We start from the raw sequence: 15,341 nt of genomic DNA, 5'->3' as shown, positions 1-15,341 counted from the left end.
AGCCTTTCGTAACTTTGAAGCCACTCAAATGATTAATGCTCTTCATTCATGGGAAATGAAAACAAAAGAAAAGAATATAAATCAGGTTGAAGAAAGATTTCTAAGCCTACAATCAGCCCAGATTAAAGTGCAAAAACTCTTGACACACCAGTGAGTTATTGCAGATCACAAATAAGTCACAAAGCGATCACAATACAATTCAAAAGTATAATAAAATATTGATACAGTATGATACACTTTTTTTCACAATAAAGGTTTTCTTTAATCATAAGTGTTTCCCACTTTTTTCCTCCTTTGGGACGACAGAGTTCAACAATAGAAAAAAAAAAGTTAACTAAAAAAGTTCTGTCATTAAACATGATCCTATAGCGACATCTGCTGGAAGAGAGATTAAATTACATACAAAGGGACAGACGACATCCTTAGATGGTTTTAAAATAATTAACGTTAAAATTGAAGTTTCACCAAAGTTAAATTCTTATATTAGCGTTAGCAACTGTTGAATTTGTGTTAAAATATTGCTGCCCTTCAAAACAAGCTCCCCGTGCCACTCATGGTTTGGTAACCTTCATGACGTAACGTATAGCCAATCACATCTGCTCTTCTTTCCTTCTCGACCAACCGAAAACAAGCATGTTTCTAGGTGGAAATTCAGCTTACTGGTGTCAAAAATTGCTCAGCGCGTAGAGTTTGATCGCAGAAGGATGGGTCTAACTGCGCACAGACCTGCTCTCAGATCTGCGGTCTGCGCAGGTGTGACGGCCATTTTTATGTGCGCAACTGATCCGGCGTGTCAATTGTATTCCACACGGCGTGAGAGGACGCGGACCACACGGACACAAGATGCACAGCCGAAATAAAGTGGAGTTATTGACAGCATTTCATTAGAATTGTCTGTGTTTCACTGGGAGTCAACATACTTGAATAATTTAGCAACTGACAAAATCATGTTCCGGCAAACGAAGGCGGTGCTCCAGAAACTTCGGTATCTAAGGTAAGTTAGCTAACAAGGACAGCAAGTTAGCGTGAACACCCCTTGCGTCTGGCTGATCAGTTAACGTCTGTGCTGTTGACTTTGCATTGTCACGACATTATTTAGGAACTAGGATATATGAGGTTTGTCATGTTGGAGATGAAAGGTGCTTTGACTTTGTCGAAATGTGACATAGCAGCTGATGAAACAGCTGATGCAACCAGTGACGAGAAGGTCATTGTTTATTACGTTAGTTTTATAAATGAATAGTTGTTCAGCCGCCTGTAGGCAGTGATCGATAGCTGTTGTTTTGGGGTGTCAGAGCAAGGTAAAGGTCTTGTATTGTTTTTTGTTCTTGTATTGTTTTTTGTATTATTGTCTCTTGGGTATTATTGTCTTTACACTTGTTAAAGCACTTTGTAACTTGTTTTTGAAAAGTGCTCTACAAATAAGGATTATTATATTATTATTAAAGGAAAAGATCGCTGCAAGTTTCATACCAGCCTACATTGCAGTAAGAGCATATCAGGTGACCTATCTTTCTATGGACGGTTAAAATGTAGTGTTGTTTATTAAGGTATCTTAATGGTATTTGCATGTGGTCTCACACCTAAACCCACCAATTGGACAACTTTGCCTGGCAGGTGTAACTGCAAAAAGAAATGCATGTACAATCCGAAAAGAAGACCTACACAAGGCTTGTTCATCCTTTTTTGTTCTCTCACAGTGGTCATTTTTCATCTTTAAATCTAAGGTCCTCCAGGAAGTTGTGTGGCTGCAGTATGTTTTGGACAGATAGAGCGAAAGCCTCAGAGTCATTGTTAACTCATGGACCAAGGCTGCTGATTTTCATGAAAACCTACTACTGTGGGGAAACCCAGTGCTGTAAATATTGAGACATTATATGCGCGTTTGTTTGTGCGCAGATGGCTGATTTATTTTTTGTACTGTTAACTGTTTATTCCCCCTTACAGTTTCAATGGACAGCAGCATACGTGGAAGCAGAAGAGTACTTCAGCAAGAAAGAGGGCTGTTCAGTATCAACCAGGACAAAAAATCCATGGCTTTACAGTCAAAGAGGTATTTCATTTCTTTATTATCTTTGTTACTATAGCTTATTAGCACATTATAACAGTCAGCTAACATCTTGTTGACTGTCTCATTATGCTGTCATTGACCTTCTTGTAACACCTGATGCAAGGTTTGATTCAGTGGCTGAGACTAGACCTTGACTCCCCCCCCCCTCCCAGGTTGTAGCGGTCCCTGACTTGTTCCTCACAGCAGTGAAGTTGACTCATGATAAAACTGGAGCTCAGTACCTCCATGCAGCCAGAGATGACTCCAATAACCTCTTCAGGTTGGTTAAAATGTGTTTCGGCAGGACTACATAGTTATATTCATGTATGAATGGTATTGGCAGATTTTACTTTTACACTTTAGCGCAGTGTGATTTTCAAATGTTTATGTAACGCCAGTATCTTTTTTCAGTCACAGCACGTCCTTGTACCAAAAACGCAAAACATCAGATGTCTCTTATCCTTGTTCCTGTATTTCAGCGTCCAGTTCAGAACGACCCCCATGGATAGCACAGGGGTCCCACACATCCTAGAGCACACAGTGCTGTGTGGATCTGAGAAGTATCCCTGCAGAGACCCTTTCTTCAAGATGCTCAACAGGTCCCTGTCCACCTTCATGAATGCTTTCACAGGTACAGAAGAATCATTTGGACCGAAACGTACCAAGTGCCCTTTTAGTCTTTCTGCAAAAAGATGGGAAAGTGGACTTATATTCACATGAATTCCCTGAATAAAAGTTAAATCTGCCTTACCTTGACTAAGGTAGCCCTGTAGTCAGTTGGAGTTTTAGGTTTAACGCGGGTACAGGGAAATAATCTGGGGTTTTAGTTTACCAGCGGTGTTCATTAGCCCCACATTATTGTGATAGCCTTGCTCTGCTTGACAATCCCAGCTGTGAAGATGTTATATTGTATACAGGTCAGAAAATATAAATTCACATATTTATATTGTAGCTAGTATATTTGGACTTATACAATTTATTATAGTGGTTTAAGTATTGAGTGTTTACATGCATTGGTACAGTACATACTCAAGAATACTTGATTAATTAAATAAGAAGCTACTGTAAAAGAAAAGCACCTCCAAATGATGGTTGGTTACTGATGAGCTTTTTGCATGGTTTGTTTGTGACCAGCCAGTGACTACACCATGTATCCATTCTCAACCCAGAATGGGAAGGACTTCCAGAATCTTCTGTCAGTCTATTTGGATGCAGTTTTCTTCCCATGTTTACGAGAGCAAGATTTCTGGTGAGTTTTGACTATTGCAGCACAGTTATATATGCTGTACTTGTTGGCATTAAAACAAAACAGTATCCAAAATGAACCTTTAAATACTTAATTGTGATTCTGTGTCCTGTCAGCTGCTCACTGTGTTCAACAGTAGACTAGAACTATTATATTATATTATAATATTCCAGGCAGGAGGGCTGGAGGCTGGAGAATGAAGACCCCACAGATCCCAACTCCCCTCTGGTGTTTAAAGGAGTGGTGTTCAATGAAATGAAGGGGGCTTTTGTAAGTCAACATTTCCACACTTTTTCTTTTCTCATTCACTTAGCAATTGTCTTTTCTATGCAGTGCTTATAAGCTCAACAAATTATTCTTTTAAGTTTCAGATATCATAGAAATATACAGGCTATTCAGGTAATTTTATGGTCCAAACTCCCCAACAGTTTAAACATTAAGTCCACAAATGTGTTTTTCCTACTTATTATAATGAGAATACACTGATATAATATAAAACTACCCACATGTTTGCCTGGTGCAGTTGCACTCTTATTGGACAGGTTTAAAAAGTACTTAAAAATTGCCAGTGACACAGACACATTTATTTGAATGATTGCAGTCACCCAACAAAGTGCACTAGCCATTGATTCAGCCTGATAGCTGATACACAATACATCGCCCAGGATAATGAAACTATTTTCTATTTGAATTTCGGCATAATAATAATGTATGTGTGTGTATTCTTAGTCGGACAACGAGCGTGTGTACGCCCAGCACCTCCAGAACAAGCTGTATCCAGACCACACCTACTCTGTGGTGTCAGGGGGAGAGCCGCTAGCCATCCCCGACCTTACCTGGGAGCAACTCAGACAATTCCACGCCACACATTACCATCCCAGCAACGCCAGGTAGAGGGGGACACACTTACACAGCCTAGAAAAGAACAGAAAAATGTTTAGTTTGGTTTTAAATTGAGCAGAGCAGGTATTGGCTCTCACAGCTCACTCATTCTGATATTTGTTGTGGAGAATCATTTCCTGCTCTAGACTGATGCTGGCTACTTTAAATTCACATCGACTGGCATCAGACACTGGTTTATGGCTGAATAATTCATATATTTGAAACTGATATCAGTTTATCTCCATTCATCTAATAAAAGAGTTCAATATAATCTCCAGGTTCTTTACCTATGGAGATTTGCCTTTGGAGCAGCACCTGAAGCAGATTGAAGAGGAAGCTCTGTCCAAGTTTGAACGCATTAACCCCAACACCGAGGTCCCCTCCCAGCCACACTGGAGCAGCCCTGTAAGTTCATAATTCAGATGTATTACTGGAACATCTTAGGGTTAAAGGGAATTTAGTATTACAAAACTACTTTGAAAAGCCTGACTGCATTCAAAGTTAAAGGTTTTCTGCAGCATCTGACAAAAAAAAGCCTATTTTATCTGGAAAATCCTTGAAACCAACTTCAGCGGAGTCAGATAATGTGCTGCATGTCTTCTCTCTCCAATCTTATCAGTACAAATCTTTTTGGTTGTCTACAGTCTCACTGAATGCTGACTGGAGTTGGCTGAGGGGATAAAAAAAATATCCTATTATATCCTACATTTAATCCTTTTAGAAAATGGTTTTCAGTCTTATTCAGTTTGAATGATTTAGACAAAATCATGTATTTATTATCACTTGTAAGCATGGTTCCATCTTTTTATTTTTAGAAATGGAAAAGCATTGAACAGTCTCACTGTGACTCTCATTTTTTCCCCAGAGAGAGGACCACGTGACCTGCAGCCCTGATGCTCTGGCTCCGGATCCAGCCAGGCAGAACACGCTGTGTGTGAGCTACCTGCTGGGAGAGTAAGATCACATCATCTCTTTCCATTTCCTTCTTTCCAGATACATTCGTACTCAAACTCTATTCTAAAGCCGGTGATACCTCATCACCTCTTTCTACTGATCGTCTTGTTTGACCCTTATTTACAGGAGCTTAGATAGTCATGTAGACAGTTTTTCAAGATTTGTGCCTGCCTCATTATTCAATAACATCTGATCTCTTGTTCTGGTCTCTATGTGCAGCATCACTGACACGTTTGAAGGATTCACACTCAGCCTGCTGTCCTCTCTAATGATCTCTGGACCAAACTCTGCCTTCTACAAAGCTCTCATTGAACCCAAGATAGGATCCGACTTCTCTTCTGTCGTAGGGTGTGTACATGGGCCCGCAGACCAGTTTGATTTTACTAGTTTGGTAGGAAAGCTTACTAATTGACTGATTGTATCTGCTTTACGGCTGTCTTTTGTCCCAAAATACCTAGCTTGTATGTGGGATAAAACAGAGCATTTTAAGTATTTAACCATTTGTCCATTAAGCGTCCATGACATTGATGTATTTGTGGAAAGCAAGTTGAAATGTCCTGTTTTGCAGATATGATGGCAGCACTAAAGAGGCATCCTTCAGCATCGGACTGCAGGGAATGGCTGAGGAGGACACAGAGAAGGTGAAACAGATCATCAGCCAAACAATCAATCACATTATAGAGTAAGTCCCACTATCCCATTGGGTAGTCTGGTTTTTATTTCATGGCTCAATATTAAATGTGCACAATTCTGCCTTGGATATGAGGGGTACAATTCAATGTTCATGACAGGATCATTTATTTAACTTAAACTTTTAATTTGTTTTGATAAAACAGACATACTTTTTACTTTTAGTAAAGTTAACGGTCTATCCATGTTTAACTAAGAAGAAATTGTGTTAAAATAAGATTGGTCTAATATTAGAGAAGATTCACATTTCTCGTGCAAAAAAGTGGCTTATGCTTAATGGTTTGTTTATTTATAGACTGGCTTGAAACAACACAGGCCAGTGATAATTCTTTTGAATGTTAAAGTACTGCAAGACATTTATATTAAATTTACACATTTTATTTCTCCAAGTCCACAATGATCCGCAGAATACAACAAGACTTTTACAGCAGGGTCAGTATATGTGCATCACTTGTAAGAATAAGAATTGCGTAGTAAATAAGCCGGCGGGAAGACACAGAAAAGGTTTCTATAATTTCAACTTGAGTCATTTGTCCTTGTCATCGTTCACAGGGATGGCTTTGAGGAGGAACAAATTGAGGCTCTGCTTCATAAAATTGAGATCCAGATGAAACACCAGTCCACCAACTTTGGCCTGTCTCTGGCCTCGGTGAGTTCACTGCTGTTTATCTGTAACCTTCATTTTGTTTCCACAACCAAATGGACACTGCATGTATTTATAAACCTGCATGTGGGAGGTATGTTAGCAGTACTAAGAATGTTAGTTTGTGTTCTCTGTGCATGAAATCTTGTTTATTTTTTCTGTTTGTTTCTATGTCCATAGTTATTACTATAATTGTAGGAATCTTCCTCATTGTCTTAAAATCTATTAATCAACAGTTAAACACATGCATCAATATTTCAAATGAATTATATCCCATCCAAACCATTCAATTTAGCAATTATAAATAATTAACAAATATAGATCTAACGTAAACTACAAATAAGTGAACAAGATGTAACCTGCCGTGCAGAGAATGTTAAGTGCAACAGTTGACAGTCACTCGCCATCCCTCAGGTTGGGACATAGGGGCACATACATGGCGACAAGGTTTGCCGTAGGTCCTTCTCCTGGGATTATTCTTAATTTAATGTTATCTTCAACTTCTTTAAAATCTGGTATTAACTGATAGAATTTCTCGAATGCTTCTATATTTGTCACATTTCAGCAGAAAATGTGTCTCCCTTTTTCATTTACAAGGGTCACTGAGTGTGTACTTGTTAAGAATCTGCCTCTGCTTGATGTCTCTGACTGTAGAGAGATATTCATAGATTTCCTAATCTCTGTTTAGGGTCAGGTAATGTTTTAAGTTGTGTTGTTTTTTTGTCTCTTCCTCCCAGTGTTCCAAATAACCTTTTTTGCTTTGAGTGATCATTTGCTTGACTCTTATTGGTGTTTGTAAAGCAGTGCTGGCTAGAAAGGTGTGTGTGACATGGTGCAGGACTAGCTGGCATAAGGGACTCTTTTCAGGGTTCAGCTCTTGGGTTTAAAGAGCCTTGAATTGGAGGGAGTCTTGGGGACTTGATCTGAGGTGCATCAGAAAGTTTAGTGCTCTTTTTTGGGTTTCTTTTTATTCTGCCCTCAGGCGTGTGCTTCCTGTGCTCTGTGTGAAACAAAGGAACTGCTAATGTCACTGGCTGGCTAGCTACAGAATCCCAGCTCAAAACTCCCAGTGGCCTAAACCACAGCCACCACTAGGTGGAGACATCGCGTGCTAAGAAAGGGCAGCACACTTTTATTAGTGGAAACTGCACATGCGTTTGTAGGAGACTTTTTTGTGGTATGAATTTTCTTTCTCAATTAAGAGGAAGCAAGAGTAAAACATGATAGTAGATTGTTTTAGAGTTGTTTAATAAATTGCAGTTTTTATGTGTAGGTTTGCTCACTCTTGACATTCTGTTTTATTTGTTTTTTAGTACATAGCATCGTCGTGGAACCATGACGGCGACCCGGTGGAGCTGCTGCGGATCAGCGACAGCGTTGCCAAGTTCAGACAGGCCTTGAAGGAAAACCCTCGCTTCCTCCAGGACAAAGTCAAACACTACTTTAAGGTGAATGAAACAAGTACTTTTTTCAACGTGTGTGTGTGCGCGCATGTCTCCAGTAGAGTTGCAAGGTGATTGCAGAAGAAAAAAGTTTGGCGTTCATATCATTATATGTTAAACCGGTGCAATGTTATGTCCTTGTTGGTGCACTAATGCCTCCCAATAGTTGGGAGTTTAGAGGGAATTTGGATCTTTGAAATAAAGCTTTCTTTTTTTAAGGCTTGCTATTGCAGGGATATGTCATTGATGGGCTAAATTAAGAAGTACAGTTTGTAACTGATGAAATGGAATCCTTTCTCTATGATTAACTTAAACTACTTATATTCATCAGTCAGTGTCCCCTGCATCCTTGTCTGGAAGAAAATGCTAAGCAGCAGCAGTCATACAATGTAACAAAGTCACACTAACAAACTTGTAATAACAAATAGCCACAGCACAGTATCGTGTCACATGTCCAAACAGAGCTCTGTGAACTTTAATTCAGGTCCTCTGTTTGAACCTTAGGATTTAATACTAATTTGTTTCTTTTCTTCCTCAAATCCCCTGCCCCCTACCACCCTTCAGGAGAACACCCACAGACTGACCCTGTCCATGAGCCCAGACGAGGCCTACCTGGAGAAACAGGCTAAGGCTGAGGAGGAGAAACTCCAGAAAAAGATCCAGGCTCTGTCTGACCGTGATAGAAAGGAGATATATGAGAAAGGTACCAATCCTGCTCAGTGTGGGGAAACTCTCTTCACATTTGCATAAAAGACAGTTCACAAAGTCTTAATAAAGGTCAGAAAAGAGCACCACGACCTTTTCACTGTGCACTCTTTGATCTTATAAAATTGCAGAAAACTGTCTGTATCAAATAAGCTTTTGTTTGCTTCTTGCTTGGGTACACAAGGTGTTAGTAATTACACTTTCCACTCTGACCTGGGGGGAGGTTTTTATGAGTTTTATTTTTTATTAGTTTACCAGCCGTTGGCAGTTGAGCTGTACAGTGAATTCAGACGCACAATATTTTACTTATATTAAAGCAAAGAAGACGGGATTCTAACACACAGATCACAGAGACACACAGGATCAAAAAAAGACAGTGATGCCATGTGAAAATACACAGAAAGTATTCTGTTTGTATTTAGTGTCGGGCAAGGAGTTAGCTCTAAATATTTAAGACATTTCTTCGTTCTCAGAAACCTCAGTTTTTCTGTCTGCATGAGTAGGATTGAGTCCGTTGAATTGAGCCTCTCTGCGTCATCAAACTGCTGTCTGTTTGAAAGATTTTATAAATAACACTGAGTATTGGAGTGTCAGTGTCTGCGATAGAACTAGTATTACCAGTCAAAGATTTCTGATGAGAACCCTGTGAGTGCTTGAGTGAACCAGGATGTTATGTAAGGCACTTTAGATTCCAGCCACGTATTACAGTGGTGTATTTTTTTCTTCTTGGAAAGGTCTGGAGCTGCTGGCTGCTCAGAGTAAAACGCAGGATGCCTCCTGTTTGCCTGCACTGAAAATCTCCGACATTGAGCCCACTATACCCATCACTCCTGTTCAGATCAGCACTGCAGGTACACAGTGTCCACTATGTTACAGTTCATATCACATTTGCAGAGTGGTAGAATAGTTATTTTTGTCACCCAAGTCAATAGTGTGTGGTTAAACTTTGAAGGGATTTCCTCCCTTAATCTCCACAGGAGGTGTACCAGCCCAGTACTGTGAGCAGCCCACCAACGGTTTGGTTTACTTCAGAGCCATGTGTAGTCTCAACACCCTGCCTGAGGACCTCGTGCTTTATGTCCCGCTCTTCTGCAGTGTTATTACCAAGTGAGTTAATCCGTCAGTCTGTGAACCAGAACTAAGTCTGGAATGCACAGATGAGGTTAAGAATTTACAACAAATAGCAGTTGGCATCTGTTTTGCTTCCCTGATTGTGCTTATGTTTCATACAGTGCATGTATATTAGTTCTTCCTCGTTCATTTCCTTCATTAAATCTGTTCTGATCACAAGTGGAGGAGTTGCAGGTGAAAAGAAAAGAGTTTGAGGTTCAAGAGAGCTGTTTGGACTTTGCACCTCTATGATGAATCTAACAACATTTTGTGTACTGTAATAAAAAAATACGAGAAAAATTAAAAATATTTCTTTAGTGTGTATTTAAACTGTACATGCTTCCCAACTTGCAAATCACATTCTAAAGACTGGATTGTTTCTGTTTGTTTATTTAGGATGGGCTGTGGAGCTCTGGACTACAGACAACAGGCGCAGCAGATGGACCTGAGGACAGGGGGCATGTCTGTCTCCCCCCAAGTCATCCCTGACTCCACCCACCTGGACATGTACGAGCAGGTCAGTGCCAGCTCAGTGTATCCGTGACTGAAAACGCACACTAGCAGCAAACCTATGGCTCTGAAGAAAACGCAGTTAGTGCTTTCTTGTCTTGGTTGAAGATGATTTCCGGCTGCAGGTAACAGTACTGCCTCTGAAAACACCAAACTCATTGAGTTCTGTGAGCAAGTCTTTCATTGGCTCTTGGCTCTCTGTTTCAGGGTGTCCTCTTGTCGTCCTCTTGCCTAGAGAGGAACCTTCCTCATATGTTTCAACTGTGGAGCGACATATTCAACAGGTATGTCCTCCCCAACACATCTTATCACCAGCAGCTAGAGGTACACAAGTTCACTCATTTTCTACAAACAGAAAAACAGTGTCTGGTGTTGATCTTGTTCTGGTTGATCTCATTCATGGATGCTAAAGGGTAAGCCGGCTGCTCTTCTAGACAACAGTCCGCTTTCATTGTTGGTGTGGCTTCCAGTGAGGATGCGGGGCATCAAATAAGCAAATGGTAGCATTAAAATAAGCAAATGTTTCCTTCTAGCCCCCACTTTGAAGAGGTGGAGCGCTTGAGAGTGCTGGTGATGATGTCAGCACAGGAGTTGGCCAATGGGATCTCCTACTCTGGTCACATGTATGCTATGACCCGTGCAGGCCGTTACCTGACTCCAGCAGGACACCTCCAGGAGTCTTTTGGTGGGATGGAACAGGTACAGAACATTATATGCATGAGTAGTGATGATGAGAGGCTCTGACTTAACCTCCTGTCTACACTAGAAGCATTGTGCAGATTGACATCTGCTGCTTGTGATCGCCCTGTGCCCGTATTTTAGTAATTATCCAACCAGTTTCGTAGTGAACCGTGCATCTGGTAGGACTTAAAGAGCTGGAAGAAAATGAGAGATTTTCCTCCACGGTCAGACATAGCTCGACCACTATTTACCACTTAGCTTAGATCTGTTTTCCCACACAGCTCTGGAATCAGCTGGTCTTTTATTATTAAAATAGTCACCTTGACTGATCACAATGTGCTGGTATGAATGTTTTTATTATGTGTTTATTTATGACAATATGAAATAACAGAAATTGTTGGAATGGATGTTGAAATTGTGTATTTAAACAATATTTCTTCATCCGAAACATCATAGTATGGCTGAAAGTTGAAAATATTGCTGATGATATGAGCATTTTGTGTTGTCAAAATTATAATTTCAAACAAATTGTAATTAAAAAGGATTAATTGTTAAAGTTCTTTGTTACATATGAGACTTTTGTGTGCTATGACACATACAAGGGAAGCCTTGTTAAATCAACTAAACATTATTGGATTATTTCATGGATGATTGTGCACACATGTACATTAGTGTTAAATGTCTAATTAATATTGTGATATTGGTTTAAACTATATTGTCCAGCTGTAGTTCTAAGACACTTGGCATAATTGTTCATGCTATGGGAGACCATTTCATTTTTCATGCTCTGCGTTCTTCACTTGTGCAAGAGAGGTTTTTGGTTTTCCCATTCTCTCTCTCGTCTTTCTTTGCCTTTGGTTTTTACTGAGCCAGTAGTTTGTGCGACAGCTGTGTTGTGTTATTTGAACATTAGGTGAAGTTTATGAAGAGGATAGCCGAGATGTCAGACCTCAGCCAAGTCATCCGAACTCTACCCAGGATCAAAAGACACCTTCTCAACTCGGACAACATGAGGTGGGTTCATACTGCACCTGCTGATAGAATTGTCCAGTAGCATGAGCACTGAATACTTTTCTGGTTTTATTTTGAGCCAGACAGGTTTCCCTTGCAGTCTGTGTATTCTCTTGTTTTGGAGAATGTTTTTGTTGCTGTAATTTCTGCAAATTAACAAAATGATTTCAGTGTAAATGGACTGTATATCATCTACTTAGTGTACTTTTCTTACTTTAAATTAAAATGTCTGTTCCTTGTTAGGTGTGCAATCAACGCAACGCCACAGAAAATGTCTGACACAGCAGCACAGTTGGAGAGTTTTATGAAGCAAATCACAGGAAACAGAAAGGAACGCAAACCTGTCAGAGTTAATATTGTTGAGGTAAGATATTAAAAAGGCAAACCGGACCATTAAACCAGCCAGAATATTTGTCAAATTGACTTGCTAATCAAATCAAAATATAATATTTTTTTTGCTTTCTTTGACATCTCCTTCATTAAAGAGGCCAATAGACCCCCTGGATGACTCCGGGCCGAGTAGGAAACTCGTCTCTGTAAGTTCAGTGCTGAGGGCCTTTTTCATTAGTCTACTGATCAACATCTTTAATATTGAGTTTACTATAATTACCAAAAACGAAACGGGAGCTTCTGGTGATGGAAGATAAATGAAGGAATGAAAAATACCTTTCTTAGGTGAAGAGACAAATGTTGTGTGGAAGCAACCAGATTTCTGAGAAATATCCTGGATGTGAAATCTTAGTATATATTAAGATCTGATATTTGATTTTTTTTTTTTTTAGTCAGAAACTTCTGTAAACATGTACAGTAATTTTGTTTGATTAATGATGAATTACCAAGTTCTGAATTACGATGACGCACTGTTTTTTGTTTTTTTTTTCACTTTTCAGGAGCTGAATTTCCAGCCCTGTCAGATGAAAACTTTCTTCCAGCTGCCCTTCCCTGTCAACTTTGTCAGCGAGAGTATCCGTACAGTACCATTCTCCCACGAGGACTACGCCAGGTAACCACACCAGTACACAGCAAAGATTAATGTTGACATGACACTGAATGATTTGAATTAAATCACATTTTACAAAATTCTTGCTTTTTGTAATTCATCATGGTTTTATTTTGTACCGATTTGTCTCTGAATTACTTTCCACGTCCTCAGTCTGATATCCACCGTCTTTTGTTTTCTCTCTTGGTCAGTTTGTGCATCTTGGCGAGGATGATGACGGCAAAATTTCTTCATGGAGAGATCCGGGAGAAGGGAGGAGCCTATGGGGGCGGGGCCAGGATGGGTGGAGGTCTATTCTCCTTTTACTCTTACAGGTGGGCAGCAGTTCACCACACTTGTCGCAATTTTTTGATAGATTTGTAATACAGAGTGCACAAATGTGTCACCTATTGCAAAGAAATGCAGTGAAATCGGTACCAAAGCATTTGCTGATCAGTTTAATATTTCATATCTACATGAAACGTGTAGGGATCCTTTTAGAAGAAGTTGGAAAACTCTCCTGAGTTGAAAATGGTCTTCCTGTTATATACCTCACTGTACCTACAGTATGGAATTATAGTACTTTATTTCAAATGAATTTCCTTGGATAATCCATGTGACAGCTGTAATCCCTCACTGGTTACATTTTATTAAATCCATCTCAGTCGGGTTGCTTAGCTGTTAAGATGTGGATTTAGCAAAATAAATTGTAAATCAAGTTTTAGGAGAAACATAAGAATTACAGCTCCACTGCAAGAAAGTTAATCAGCAACACTTTTGATAATGAATAAATCATTTTGAGGCAAAGATCCAGTTTCCAACTTCTCAAATGTGAACATTCCTAGTTTCCTTAGTCTTCTCTGTTTGAATGCTGAGTATATTTGGCTTTTGGACGTTTTGTTGGGCAAAACAGGACATTTGAAGACACAATTGGCTTTGGGAAATTGTGATTGAGAAAATAATAACAGATGAATCAATAATGAAAATAATCATTAGTTGCAGACCTAATAAGAATAAATAAAATGTCTTAAGTTTAAAAGAGTGATCATTAGATCATTTTATTTCTCATCTGTCACCAAAGGGACCCAAACTCCATGCAGACTTTGTCAGCGTTTCGCAAAGGTATAGACTGGGCAAAGTCAGGACAGTTCACCCAGCAGGACATTGATGAGGCCAAGCTGTCAGTCTTCTCGGCTGTCGACTCACCTGTGGCCCCCGCAGACAAAGGTGACACTCCCACTGGCTGGACCACTTACCTTAATTCACATCAAATATTTTAAGCATTTACATTTGAGCACCTTACTGGCAACATTAAATGTTATTAATCTGGATATTAGATAAACTGTATATAATAAGAGTTCAGATTTTTAGACATTTAAAATTTTGACTCCAGTTTTGTCTCCATCTTTGTTCTAAGCTTTCTGCACCTGTCTTTCTTCTGTTTTATATCATTGTACATTGAATATCCTTGTTTTTTTGACTGTTGGTCAGACAATTTAAAGATATCACTATGTTTGGTCAACAATATGTTCCAGAAAATAATGCAAAGAAAATGAACAATTTATTAGTTGCAGCCTTAATTTGGGTGCTATGTCTTTAAACTGAAGTGGTTGGGTTCGGACACTAATTTGTTCACCATGTCTTTGTGTTGCAGGAATGGGTCGCTTCCTCAGTGGAGTCACTGATGAGATGAAGCAGAGTCACAGAGAAAGACTCTTCGCTGTCAGTCACAAAAACCTGGTGGAAGTGGCCGAAAGGTAAACATTTACGCAGCTTAAGAAGAGTTTTGAAAAAGAAATTGCTGGAAAATAAAGAACTCAACAACAATTTTGCATGTGATATATTCAGTATCTGTTTTGTGTAAATAAAGTATAACAAGTGTTCTCGGTCTTGTTTTCTTGCAGATACTTGAGTGTTGGTCAGAAGACGTGTGGCGTTGCCATCCTGGGCCCAGAGAACGAGACCATTGCAAAAGATCCCTCATGGATTGTAAAATAGTCTGATCATTTTGTATTTTATAATTGAAAACTCAACTGGACTTCCAAAGCACCACAGTGGCAAGACACATTATGTACTGAAAATCCAAAAGCAGTTCTCTGGTTAAGCTTTATTTTAAATGGTGGCAAAAAAAGCTAAAGCACACAGGACTGTGACTGTGATGTGTTATTCAGAATCTGATTCTTCAGATTATTTTTCTTTCAATATATTCTGTACATATTTATGAAAATGTGATTACATTATCGTATTGAATACAAAATCGGAGTCGGTTCTTTAGTATTTCATGATTTCAAGTTTTTTTTTTTTTTTTGTTTAAATCATGAAAGCCTTGTGACTTCAGTTGATTTTCCTGCAGCATGAAGGTTATATGGCTCCTGACAGCTAAATTAATTTCCTGAACACGTGTACGTGGAATTTATTAACTTTAGATTAGTTGTTTC

General features: G+C 39.3%; 1 protein-coding gene across 1 annotated transcript; it reads left to right on the top strand.

The window, feature by feature from the left end:
* Nucleotides 1-797: 797 nt before the first annotated feature.
* Nucleotides 798-15,218, top strand: pitrm1 (pitrilysin metallopeptidase 1). The gene is made up of 27 exons (XM_038717289.1): nucleotides 798-994; nucleotides 1,948-2,053; nucleotides 2,224-2,330; nucleotides 2,530-2,681; nucleotides 3,185-3,299; nucleotides 3,470-3,566; nucleotides 4,026-4,186; nucleotides 4,457-4,583; nucleotides 5,044-5,132; nucleotides 5,352-5,480; nucleotides 5,701-5,814; nucleotides 6,375-6,471; nucleotides 7,779-7,913; nucleotides 8,472-8,610; nucleotides 9,347-9,463; nucleotides 9,590-9,719; nucleotides 10,119-10,239; nucleotides 10,440-10,516; nucleotides 10,766-10,931; nucleotides 11,827-11,927; nucleotides 12,168-12,288; nucleotides 12,410-12,460; nucleotides 12,815-12,927; nucleotides 13,116-13,238; nucleotides 13,985-14,130; nucleotides 14,558-14,660; nucleotides 14,808-15,218. The coding sequence occupies exons 1-27, from the start codon at nucleotides 948-950 to the stop codon at nucleotides 14,899-14,901; spliced, it is 3,078 nt and encodes a 1,025-aa protein (XP_038573217.1). The 5' UTR covers nucleotides 798-947; the 3' UTR covers nucleotides 14,902-15,218.
* Nucleotides 15,219-15,341: the final 123 nt, after the last annotated feature.

This window comes from Micropterus salmoides, unplaced genomic scaffold (assembly GCF_014851395.1).
Source record: "Micropterus salmoides isolate LMB-PRFRI ecotype aquatic unplaced genomic scaffold, ASM1485139v1 Ms_hic_scaffold_14, whole genome shotgun sequence".
Taxonomy (NCBI): domain Eukaryota; kingdom Metazoa; phylum Chordata; class Actinopteri; order Centrarchiformes; family Centrarchidae; genus Micropterus; species Micropterus salmoides.
This window is presented reverse-complemented; position numbering and strand designations above follow the sequence as displayed.